The sequence below is a fragment of the Camelus bactrianus genome, chromosome 6 (assembly GCF_048773025.1).
Source record: "Camelus bactrianus isolate YW-2024 breed Bactrian camel chromosome 6, ASM4877302v1, whole genome shotgun sequence".
NCBI lineage: Eukaryota > Metazoa > Chordata > Mammalia > Artiodactyla > Camelidae > Camelus > Camelus bactrianus.
Window position 1 is genome coordinate 81,127,312 of NC_133544.1, and position 12,844 is coordinate 81,140,155.

Genomic DNA, 12,844 nt, shown 5'->3' on the forward strand with positions numbered 1-12,844 from the left:
CTCTGATTCTCAGCACAGACCTGAAGTTGGGCACTTTTCCCCCAACACAAGGACTGACAACATACCTGGAAGGATAGCTCTGTGCGCTGATGCGAATCGTTTCTAAAACCCCGCAGGCTCGCAGCTGCTGAACGATTCTTCTGGAGTCAAACCTTAAAGACGACAACGTGAGGTGGTGTTAAGCCGTCATAACTGAGGCACAGGCCCATCAACAGTGTAGCAGGCCTGGCCCGACAGGGAGCTTCTGGGGAGCAGGGTCCACCTGCGCAATCCCCAGGCCAGGCGCCCGGCAGAGGCTTAGTACATACGTGCTGGAGGTCAAATGAAGACAGCACCTCTGTGTTAACAGTTCAGAAAGCTACACTGATGACACAGAGAAAGGAGAAGTGGATTCTGATGGAGGTGACACACGAAGCCTGGTGGGGAAATGGATGAGTGTGGAAGAAACGTCCAAGCTCACCAGTCCTGGTGCCTACTGGAGGCTGAGTCCCCTTCACGAGACACCCACAGGTGGCCCTCTGGCTTAGGTTTGACCCACCGGGGACCCAGAGACACAGTCACCACCTCCAGGACAGAGCTCCCCACTTAGGCACCTCTTGGCTCGAGTCAGCTAAGAGACTCCTGACTTCCACTCCTGGGTCTGGGTCTTTGCCTTGGGGCTCCAGAGAACAAGTCTAAGGGCTCATGCCATGTTTGAGGGCAAAACTTCAGACCCCGCTGTGGCCTTTTTCCTACGAACACACACACAAATTCTTACCGTCTAGGGAAATGTCCTGGCTTTTGCAGTTGTACAATCTTTAACTATAGACTAATTCTTTCAAATCTAGGCCCTCTGCTTAATCCTGGAGATGAGAGCTTAGCCAGAGGGGTTGTGCTAACATGATACGTAGAGAGCATGACTGTTTTGAATCATTTAAAAACCCAGAAACAGTAAACTTCAAGATAATGCTAAGCAAATTCTCCAGCATCATGACTTCCTCGGTGTTTCCCTGTCTGTTGCAGAAGAATACTTACTCAAAGGGCAATTTCTCATCATTTGGCTTGATGCAGCGGACATAGTGGGGCGTGGTGGCATTGAGGGTCTCCATGAGCAAGTACAGGGAGCTGCGGAACTAAGAAACAAGGTCAGACAACAAATGGCGTGCTGGAATTTAATGCTGAGATCAAGGTTAAAAAAAAAAAAATGTCCAACCTTGGCAAGTTACTCAAGAAGAGGAAAAATTAACTTCTTGCATAAACATCTGAAAGGTTTCGTCTGTGTCTGGATTTATCAGCATGTCCTGCTCTAGTGGACAGAGCCCTTCCCAAATAGACAAGGGCTTAGTGAATCACGTTACAGTGCAAACATGTGGTTTGCTCAGGTGGGCATGGCCTTAGAGGCTGAGGCATGATGAGCTCCGACTCTTTGCATTTGTATTAGATTTGAAGAAGCCCAGTGCGCATGTCCAGGCCTGGAATGGGTCCCACCCACGCCTGGCTCTCTGCCCTCAGCCCCCTCACCCTCACGCACTGTCTCGGTACCTTGCTTCCCACTGTGCTCCGGAAATGCTTGTTGTTTGACTTGATGACTGGCTTTGCAGATTTAACTGTGATTGCTGAACTGAATGGGGAAGAAGGAGCTGGATTCTCTTGAAAAAAGCTGGCACAGAGATGAAACTGGAAGGAACAGAGAGGGTTTTCATGTCCAAGGTGCTCACCCACAGCCCTCAGCAGATGCAATCAAGGAAATGGTCACAACAATCCCATCTCAGCCTGTGGAGGGTACAGAAACAATCTCGGCCGAATCTCAGTTCCGCAAGGGGGGTGTCCTCACTCGGGATGACTGGTGGCTTCTTTCCCAGGAATGGGAGCAGGAAGGAAGCCATGTGACTGTCTATATGTGGGTATCACTCCAAGTGTCAGGAAGGTAGAAACATTTACTACTTCTACCTCTGTGCCACGGCTCATGTTGCTTCCGTACTTGGAATCTCCTCCCTCCTAACCCCACATTCTCATCCCCACAGATCCAAACCCTACCCATCATTCAAGGTTCTATTATAACATTCTCAGCCCCACCACCTTCACAATACCATCCCGGGTGCCGCAGCATGAATTAATCCCAACTTCCTCTGAGCTTTCTTAATTTTTTTTTAATCTATACCTCTTTTAAGACACATTACTTTCTACCTTGCATCAGTTAATGTCTTATCTTCTCTCTTAGAGTAGATCTCATGTTTTTTCCCTTTAGATTAGACATTGAGAGTCTCCTTTGGGGGAGAATTCCTGCCTCATGCATCCTTGCAGCCCCCGTGGAACAAGTGGACCTGAGATCCCCAGGCCTCTGACAGCTGGTGGGCTTAGTGGAGAGACCCATCTGTACTTCACTGCGACCTGTGTTCCTCTTCCAGACCGGACCCCAGGTAAGCTGGGGTGAGGGAAAAACTGGCGAAGTAAGTCAACTAATTTTGGACACAATAGGAATACAGGCCATTTCTACAGTCAATTCTCTGTCGTAAATTCATTTTAATAACTGAAGTTGTCATGGCCTGTGATTTATTTGTGATTACTAGTGGAAGTGCTCAGGCTCATCTGGGAAACTGTCAAAATTTTAAAAGAAGGAAAATAAATATGATAACCAAATTGTCATAAAAATGAAGGATGGTGTATGAATTTTCTTTATTCTCAAATTGAAGATCTTGAATCCTTAAAATTCTTAAATTAAAGGAAATGTTTAAAGAGGAAAAGAAAAAAGCCAGAAGTCACTCTTTGGAGGATACTTCCTCATGCAGAACCACGGATTCGAGGGGCTCACATGAATAGGGCAGCGCTCCGTCTTGCTTTGGTTTCCCTTGGGCACTCACTGAGCACTGCCTACCATTGCTGGCTTTCTTGTTTAAGGCATGTTGCTCCCTCTGGGATGTAAGCTCCAGGAGGGCAGGAACCCTGCCTGCCTTGGGCCCTGACGTATCCCCAGAATCTAGGACAGTGTTTGGCACATGGTCGGTGCTGTATAAGTATTTGGGAGTGAATGAATAAATTGTGAATTACGATTCTTTAAGTGATCATATTAGCTGTCCCTCCCCTCTGTCACCTGCATGTTCGTTTTCTGACTTTGCATATAATGGACATCTGCACCTTTTCAGAAGCTACAAGCATATTTTAGTGACAATTCTAAAATAGTCACTTTTTTTGTCACTTTTTTTTTGTATAGAGGAGCTACAACTTGCCACTACAAGACAATTAACACGCACACACTTGTCACTCTCTCCTGATACACATCGAGATCCACGTCAAGTACATAATGAATAACCTTAATTACCGCTCAAGACTTTACAAACCTTGCTTGCTCTCAGAATTTCAACCAGCATGTCATACACGGTGTCTCTGTTCTTCTCCAGGAAACCTTCACATTTATACTCTACCTATGCGAAGAAAGGAATTCATTATTTCCAAAGAGGCAAAAGCAGATAGTATCTAAGTACCACAAGTTTCTTTTCCTTTTAAAGAAAGATTAATGGAGGGGCTGTAAGGGCCATGTTTTAAAAACAGATTCTATTTCTATTTATCACAGCAACCAAACTACAGAAGCTTAGAAAGCTGGGACTATGTCATCTGACGGAAAGCCCCAGGCTCTCCCACTGCCTAGACTTCCCATCGGCCACTGGCTGCTGATCGCCCTGCACTCACCTGTTAGTTCTATCCAGCCACAGGTGACCAGTCAACCTGTGCAGTTAATATAAGGAAATCTGACTCAGGGCTCCCTCTGCCTTTGAAGCCACCAGGACAAGGAAGAAAGTTCAGTGGTGTCCTTTGGGTTCAAACAGAAATGTCTTCCTAAATCAGCATTAATGTGGCAGAAAGGAAAGAAAAACAGACCAGCTGACCACACAGATTTCCAAGGCCACAATACCCTTAGAGTTAGGTTTAGAATGGGTCAGTGTTTGCCCTGTTTCAATTTGACTTAGAAAAACCCTCCATGAAGGCCTTTCTGATTTATAAGGCTTTTTGAATTCCTTAAACAACAACACATTCTGGGTGGCTGCTTAAACATTCAAATCTCTGGGTAGTTACAAAGCTACAGTCATCAAAACAGTATGGTCCTGGCACAAAAACAGACACATAGATCAATGAGAGAGCCCAGAAATGAACCCTCATTTTTATGGGCAATTAATCTATGACAAAGTTGGCAAGAATGTACAACAGGGAAAAGACAGCCTCTTCAACACATGGTGCTGGGAAAACTGACTGCTACATGCAAAAGAATCAAACTGGACCACTCTCACACCATACACAAAAATAAATTCAAAATGGATTAAAGATTTAAACGTAAGGCCTGAAATCATAAAACTCTAAAAGAAAACACAGGCAGTATGCTCTTTGACATCAGTCTTAGTAACACTTTTTTGGATATGTCTCTGCAGGCAAGGGAAACAAGAGCAAAAATAAACAAATGGGACAACATTGAAAGCTTCTACACAGCAAAGGAAACTATCAACAAAATGAAAAGGCCACTTATTAAATGGGAAAAGTTTTTTGCAAACGATATATCTGATAAGGGGTTAATATCCAAAATATACCAAGAACTCATGTAACTCAACATCAAAAAGAAAAAATAACTCTACTAAAAAAATGGTCAGAGGATCTGAATAGACATTTTTTAAAAGACGATATACAGATGGCCAACAGGCACATGAAAAGATGCTCAACATTGCTAATCATCAGGTAAACGCAAATCAAAATCACAATGAGATATGACCTCACACCTGTCAGAATGGCTATCATAAAAAAAGGCAACAAATAGCAAGTGTGGACGAGGAAGTGGAGAAAAGGAAACCTTTGTGCACTGATGAGATTGTGAATGGGTACAGCCACCATGGAAAATGGTATGAAGATTCCTCAAAAACTTAAAAACAGAACTACAATATGATACAGCAGTTCCACTCCTGGGTATTTATCCAAAGGAAACAGAAACACAAATGAGAAGATATGTATCTATAGGCATCTCTACTGCATCCCACTGCAGCATTATTTACAACAGCCAAGTCTCTGGATTGTGTATTTTAATACATGATATATATTCTTCACAAAATTAAAAAATAAAAAATTGTAAGCAAACAGGCTGTCAGAGGTGCTGGAATCTGGAGGCAGAGAGGGTGTTCAGAGATCCCTGAGCAAGGACTCTGCTTTGCTCCCTGGGTAGGAAAGTGTCCTTACTAGAGCAGAGTTTGGGTTAAGAACCAGGAACACTGGCTGTCTGTGAACACGCCTTTGTGAATAAAGCACATGGATTGCTGTCCAGATTCTTCCAAGCTTGTGTGTGAGGCTCTGGTATGAATGAGCAAAGGTGAAAAAAATACAGAGTTTTCCTGATCCTGGGAGGTTGTTTGCAGGGACAGTGTCACAGGCGGCTGAGTGCCTCTGCTGGGGGCCCTGGGGACCAAGGGAAAGCGTGCTGACTTGCTGTATCTAAGCACAGCTGTCTCACTTTCAAAACAATTTTATTTCCTCGGCAAATGAAATTGAGGACCTAAGCTAACTGTACAGGGTGTGTGGTTTCTCCCCACCAACCCACAGTCCACACAACATGCTGCATTGTTAGCCCTTTTAGGACAGACTTCTTGGAAGTGCCAGGTGACAAGATTAAAGGTACAGAAACTCTGTACTAGAGAGACGGTCTCTTGAAGTAAATCCCATGTGTGCTTTGCATGAAGGCTCATCCTTTTCCCTCTTTTCCCCATGAGGTCACAACTGTGAAATTATGAAGGACAACAACTAGAAAATATAACTTGATATATCATCATTCATTTCATGTGCATCTTTTCAGGAACCTATCTGAGAAACTCTGAGCACTGAGAGGCAGTCACGTTAAACAGCGCTCCTCTAGCCCACAAAGGTTATTACCGCTGTCCAGCTGGCTGTCCCCTCCTCTGCCCCCTCGGGGACTCAGGCACAACCAGCAGACTCTAACCCACAGCAACAGCCTCTAGGACAGTCAAGCACAGGCTGTCCCCACGACCCCCAGGCACTGGCCAGGCCACTGGAGTAAAAGCCGACTGGACAATGGCACAGAGGGCAGGAGCTTCCTTACGGAAGGAAAACAAGATGAGAGCATATTTAGGGCAAGTGGTTATGGTGATTTTTATTTTTTCCTTTCATTTCCTAAGCTTTCTATAATGTGATTTTTTAAAATAAATTTTTATTAAAGTAACATTTTTCCATAAAAAATAGATAAAGAAGAAAATAAAGATCACCTAGAAAGTCCATCATCTTGAGTCAACCTATGTTACCAATGTCATAAATACATTATGACAATAAAAAAGGAAAGCGTTGAAAAAAAGACATACCTTTCAATGTAGGAAACAACTATGCTGTCTTGATTATAATAATTTCATAGAGAAAATAAACTGATAAAAGATTAGTGAATTTACAATAAATTCAAAATCAGAAATGAGGTCCACTGGCAACACGTTTATCTTTAAAGCAGTACAACTTAAACTCATGGACTTTGTGATAAAAACAAATTAAGAATTGTTACACACACACACACACACACACACACACACACACACACACGCACGTATCCTTCATCAAAACTACACGCTAAGTGTGGCAATCCCACCAGCAAAGTCCCCGGCCTGCCTGCTTCTCCCAGGAAGACGGCACCGGTCCAGACTTTACCTTATCAGCAAAGTGCTGGATGATAAAGGATGTGTTTGACATTCTGGGTTTTTCAAACAAAGAGTTCTTGTTGACAAAATTATTATACAGCTTTTGAAGCCAGTTTTCGTCAGTTCCATGTGGTAACTGGAAGAGAAAAGCAAACCAAGTAGCAAGTAGGAAAACTAGAGATGAAAGATGAACAGAGGCGGGGAAATGCGCTAATTATAGGAAACCAAGATGAGCTCCCACCTAGGAGGGGGTTGCGCTAGATCTGAGGCTCCTTTCTAAAAAGCAACTCTAGGCATAAATGTGTCCTTGATCTTAACATTCTTTAGAGTGATATTTAAACAGACGTATCAGTGCCTTTTTGGAAGAACAAGATACTATTGACAAAAAAGAAATGGTCGTATAATAATGTAAAAATGAAGGGTTTTATTTCTGCAAATTTGGCAGTATTTTAGTTTTTCTTCTCAAAGAAGTCCAAAGGTTCAGGAAAAGGTAGCATGGACTCCATTAGGTGAACATGGTTTTTATTCTCAGTTGAACGGGGGAAGACTGGAACCCAAACGTAGTCCTCCCCATCCTCTGCCTCAGGAAAATAGTTTTTCTTTTACTTCACTGCCTCGTTAATAACTATCTCCTTGAAATAAGACCTTACCTACTCAAACTAAGCTAGTTGCAAAACTTGTTCTTGATACTGGTGATTTTGAAGCCATCAATTACATTCAGCCTGAATTCACATCTAATAACCCACTGCGTCCAAATGACTCCTGTATACGTCTTTGTGACACTGGTCACCCAGGGGATGTCTCTGTAGAAGGGGTACAAATATGGCCTAGAGGCTACCTTGGCCTCTGCACCCTTCCCCCAGTAGATCACTCCAGATGTATGGCCCTGATGCCTGCCTTCAATCTCACATCACTGCAGGGGCTGAAGCACAGGAGGCACCAGAAAGGACAATCTGTGAGAAGAAACATGGGATTGAGAACTCTAGGGAGAAAATGCCAGGAAGTCTTCAACATAATTATTTTGAGGGGGTACCAATAAATCTTTGGAAAAGAAATAAGATATATATTTAAATATCAAAATAAACCAAAAAATGAATACTGTCCTGGGGACTGTTTTTTCCTGTGGCCCCATGGGGGACAATGCTAGGCTGACTCACTGTGAAGTTGCTCCTCCCAGAAGGTAATAATAATACTAGGAAAATTCCTAGAGACTCTTTTCTCAGTTTTATGATGTTGATTTTCAGCTGCACCTCCTGATGGGTGACTCATAGAATCAGGAAGTAAAACAAAACTCAGTTCTTGTTAGTTATGAACAACTGGCGTGTGGCCACCTGCTGCTTCCATGTCCACTCCATATATCTATCCCTGGGGACAGCTTCAAAGGGCTCCTCCCTGCTGGGCATGACCTAAGAGGTCACGCATGTCACCCAGGGGTGGGCTACACAGGCTGAAGGTGGGAGGTTCACCCAGCTCCCTGAGGTTCCTGCTATGGACTGCTGTCCCAGCATTAATATCCAACCAGTTGATAACACATCTGGAATTTACATGGACATTAAAAAAATCCATTTTGCAATACATTCATCTATGACTACTCCAAAGTTGAAAAAAAAAACCAATGATTTAAAAAAGTTACCAAGCATTCTTCATCCAGTAACTCCAAAATACCCATTTTTGCTTCAATCAAGTCAATAACTGGTTGATTGTCGTAAAAATCTATCAGAGTCCAAGGGATATCTTCCTTCATGTATTCTTCTTGTTCAAGTTTAAAGACGTGCTAGGAATCCAAAAGTTAATACAGAAAGAGAATATGAGTGTGTTTCTGAAGAAGAGGTCACAAGTATTTGGACAATGTAGACCATGACTAATCTGTAACGTTTACATAAGACCCTGAGGTTCACGCCACCCCCTTGCCTGTGATCAACGCTGCTGAGGTCCTAACGTGGATCTAGCTGTCATCTTCCCGCCCAGACTGAGTGGGTCCCCACATCCTGGGGTGTAAGGCCTGGCCAGCCTGCCACCTCCAGCACCCAGGGTGGTTCTGGAGCCCCTCCCTGTACACAGCCACAGCCACTGTCCAAGGCAGACCCAACCTCTTTGGGTGGGAGCCAGCCTGCCCCAGAATGCTGGCTATAGCGCCCGTGTGAGAAGCCAACAACATGGAGAGCTTTGTTCACTGCTTGTCTGGGCCATGAGGGTGTCAGGGAGGCTTCCCAGAGGGCTGGCTCAGGTCCATCCTGGCTGTAGGTGGCAGGAGGGGCAGGGGCTGTGAGGAGAAAGGCTCCCACAGGAGAATCTCAGTGGGAGCTGCAAGGAAGCCCAACAAGTGGTGGTTGAGAACCAATGGGCACCCGCACAGGCCAGAGAAAGAGAGCGTCCCAGAGTAATGGGGGTGGCGTGGGGGGCGATGGGATGAGACTGCAAAGGATGGCAGAGGCGAGATCGCATCAGCCCTCTATGTCCCCCGGCCCCAGAGAACCTCGGTCCTGTGGCCTTTTCTTAGGGGCAGTGAGGATCTATGGAGTTCACGAGGAGACCTGGGTTCAGGAAAGATAACTCGGTCTGGAGGTGGGGATGGTTTTGAAGAGGGCAAGACTAGAGGCAGAAAGCCGAGTCAGGACCCAGCCCAGTGTTCTGAGGTGGCCGGGCACTGTGGGAGGAAGATGAGCAGGAGCGAAGAGGTTGGGATGAACATTAGGCTCAAGACACTGGGTCAGTGGCGATGCATTAACCACAAAAAGGAGTGTAGAGGGTAAGGAGGCTAAGAGGGGAAGGTGGTGCTTTGTCACTGTTCAGCTCCCTGAGGTTGCCCAGGTGCAGGGTCTAGCAATGGCCTGATTTATGGGACAGGAGCTTGGAGAGATGGGCTCACTAGGGCTTTTATGCTGGTATTTTTAACGTATTACGCCTCCCAGGAGGATCTGCACATTGATAGATTACTCAAAAAAAAAAAAAAAAAGGAAAAAGGAGGAGGATGAAGTAGAAGAGGAGGAAAAGCAGAATTAAAAAAAAAAGAAAGAAAAAACGGAATTGCAAACTTTGATATGTATTTGGGGTGCGGGATAGTGTCTTGTAAATGTATTATTTGAGGTTGAGTCCTGGGAGGGCCAGGATCTGCAGATACAGTTTGACTTCAGGTGAGTTATGCTGCATATCCACTTGGAATAAACCTTAGTTTCAGTTACTAAATGCTAAACTTTCAGAGAATCCTTGAGAATGCTAACAGAATAGAAATTCGCAATGGGATGAAATCTAATGCTTACACATGGATTAATTCTGGAGCAAGAAATAGGAAAGCAAAGAAACATTTGCTGCGTTTGAGTCAATGTTAGGTCTTCTCTTCACCAGAATATTAGGCAGATCTTACTGACCCATTTTCAAAACAGAGAAACTGAGGCTCAAAGAGCCCAAGGTCCCAGAGGAAGGAGGTAGCAGAGCTGAGATTCAAACCCAGTTCAGTCTGAACACAAGCCCATGCTCTCCCTGATGTCACACCATCTTCTCCTCAGGAGCTGTGTGGGAGGCGCTGAATTTCAAAAGACAGGCAAGGAGTTGTCCAGGTGGAGATGAAGGGATGGGGAAAGGACAGGGCAGGTGGGTGACAGCAGAGAGAGAAGCAGGTGCAGATACCACAAGGACAGGAGCCTTGGGGAAACTAAGTCATCTGGTCTGGCTGCAGGGGGGGTCTGTATCCAAGAATGGCAGGTGCTGAACTGAAATGGAAAAGTTGGCAAGTGGCTCCACAAAGATGAAATAGGATGGGAAGTTGCAGTTTCAAGATAACGGCCACAAGGTGGTGCAGTGACCCAGCATGTAGCTCCTTTAATAACTGGGAGGTTTGAAGAGGGAAGGAGCCAGACCGCCTCTCTGTGTAAACACACACACACACACACACACACACACACACACACCTAACTACTTTCAAGAAAGCAGAAAAGTCACCTACCAGGTTGAACTGCTGTTGCAGCTTTTCGTTAGCGTAATTAATGCAAAACTGTTCAAAGCTGTTCACATCAAAGGTTTCAAAACTGAAATACAGTTTAAGTAAGTTAAGACATAACTTGAAGGACTCACATATTTGTTTATATTTAGTATTTTTTGACAAACTTCATAGCTTAAAAGTTTTCTGTTTTCTACAAGTCTTAAATATGCCTCAAAGCTTCTGGTTAAACATCCCAGCAGTTTATAAATCACTTTTTTTCAGGCTGACCCCGGAAGGAATCTGGTGTGTACAAAGCACCCACTTGAGGCAGGCATTAAAACAGGTGCATCACATTACGGCACATCATTTAATCCACACAACACTGACATCAGCGTTATTATCCTCACTTTATAGATGAGGAAATAAGACTCCGAGAAGTTAAGAAATTTGCCTGAGGTCACAGAGCAGGGTCAGACTCAGCTGCCAGCCCACCTGCCTGTAACACCTAGGCTTTTGGTGAAAAGGCACTGCTGTTTCCTGTTCCCCCACTCTGCTGAAGTCAGAGGCAGCACAGTTTTGCCACCCCCAGGGGTGCTTTCATAGTCCTTGGAGGAAAAGAGTAAGGGCATCTAATACCCATAGCCCAGCAGACCCCATCAGGTCCAGGGCAGACACGCCCCACCTTCATTTTCAGACTTTCGGTGGCTGCCTCTGGAGTTGCAAACCCACGAGCTGAGATGAGGCTGGCAGGTGACAGTATGGCGAGCAGGCTGAACTATGCGGAGCCCGTGATAACCAGGACTGCCCTGTGGGGCAGCTGCTACTCAGCTGCAGCCAACTGTGGCCATGGACTCATGCCGGTCAGGATATGAGATCACCTGATTCCCAAGAGAATCCAGAAACCTGGACCCTACGTGAATTACCCTGCTCTGTGAAACATGCTGTGGGCTGGATAAAACTGGGGCACCAAATTCCCCACCTGCCAGGAGGAAGCTGAGGGCTTCCCTCACCTCACCCTAACACAGCCCTGGGTGGAGGGCTGCTGGGACCCCGCTGCTCCACACGAGGGCAGAAGAGAGACTGACCATCGCAGAGTGGTGCCAAACACATAGTCTGACCCCAGCTCTTGGTGCCTCTAAAACCTTGGTTCTTAGTCACTCTAATCTGAGAAGTTCCTGCCAAACCCAACCATGGGTCCCCTGGGAGTCTCACTTGATGGAGCCCGTGTGGCTCCGTTCAGAATTCCTGGGCAGGTTAAAGGACGGGACTATCCTCCAAGCAGCTCCAGGCTGACTTGGAGCAGGAACAGGACCCACAGTCCTGACAGCCCTGTTCCACACGGTTGGGCCATGGCTGCGCCAGGAGGAGAGTCAAGAGGGCCTCATCGTGCTTTGCAGCCCACAGCCAAGGCCAAAGGCCAGACCCCCCAGAGCAGGGGCAGACCGTCAGGCATCAATGACTATTTTCCTGTTCACATCTGAACAATGCTTATTGTTCTTAAAAAGACTACACGATTTCTTCCACCTGACCTTTGTAATAACCCGTGAGAGAGGCCTCATCGTACAGACACAGAAACTGAGGTTTGGAGAGGTTTTGTGACTTTCTGACAGCCACACAACAGGTATGGTGTGGTGCCCACTCCCAGGGGTCTGACTCCCAGCTCTGGCCCTTCCAACTCTGGGTCCAGAACAGAGACGTCTTGCTGGATGGGGAACCACAGACTTCACGTCTTTCTGAGCTGAACTCTCAAGGCTCACAGCTTCAGCTTTAATGGCCTTCACCATGGCACCTTTTCCTTTGAGGCTGCCTTATTTCCAGATCACCCTGAGCTCAGGTCTCCCAGCAGTCACAGGTGTGCAAGGATGAGGGCTAGCCTGGCCCTGAGAAAGGCATGCAAGGGTTCACCCTAGATAGTAGCAATCTTACTTAAAGAGGAAAGCTTATTTTTTGTAGGGGTACAGTGAATTCGTGGGTGTCAGTAAGCATGTTACTTTTATCATTTCCAAGGAGGAATTTTATATTAAAATTAAAATTTTAAATATACTCTAACAAGTTCTTACGAATTTACTATTACTCCTGTCTCAGGTTTGCCCACTTAGCCAAAAATTCAAATTCCTCATTACATGGTTTGTCGACCTTGTGGATCTGATGCCTGCCTGCCATTCTCCTGACTCACTGCCCCTTGTTCTCAGCTGCTCTCCTCTCTATCTCATGTCTGTTAACCCCTAGCACATCCACCTGCTTATTCCCCTGGAATCATCCCAGTTTCTAATTAGCT

The 12,844-nt window shown here is 45.5% G+C and overlaps 1 protein-coding gene across 2 annotated transcripts in view; it reads right to left on the bottom strand.

Annotated features, from left to right (window-relative positions):
• MYO5C (myosin VC) overlaps window positions 1-12,844 on the bottom strand; it is a 91,042-nt gene that overhangs the window by 45,056 nt on the left and 33,142 nt on the right. For both annotated transcript variants that reach the window (XM_074366138.1, XM_074366140.1), the window contains 7 exons: window positions 10,591-10,672; window positions 8,281-8,421; window positions 6,658-6,783; window positions 3,318-3,401; window positions 1,522-1,656; window positions 1,015-1,112; window positions 66-152 (listed from right to left, as the gene is read on the bottom strand). In XM_074366138.1, the coding sequence (XP_074222239.1) occupies window positions 66-152; window positions 1,015-1,112; window positions 1,522-1,656; window positions 3,318-3,401; window positions 6,658-6,783; window positions 8,281-8,421; window positions 10,591-10,672 (753 nt within the window). The remainder of the gene's footprint in view (window positions 1-65; window positions 153-1,014; window positions 1,113-1,521; window positions 1,657-3,317; window positions 3,402-6,657; window positions 6,784-8,280; window positions 8,422-10,590; window positions 10,673-12,844) is intronic.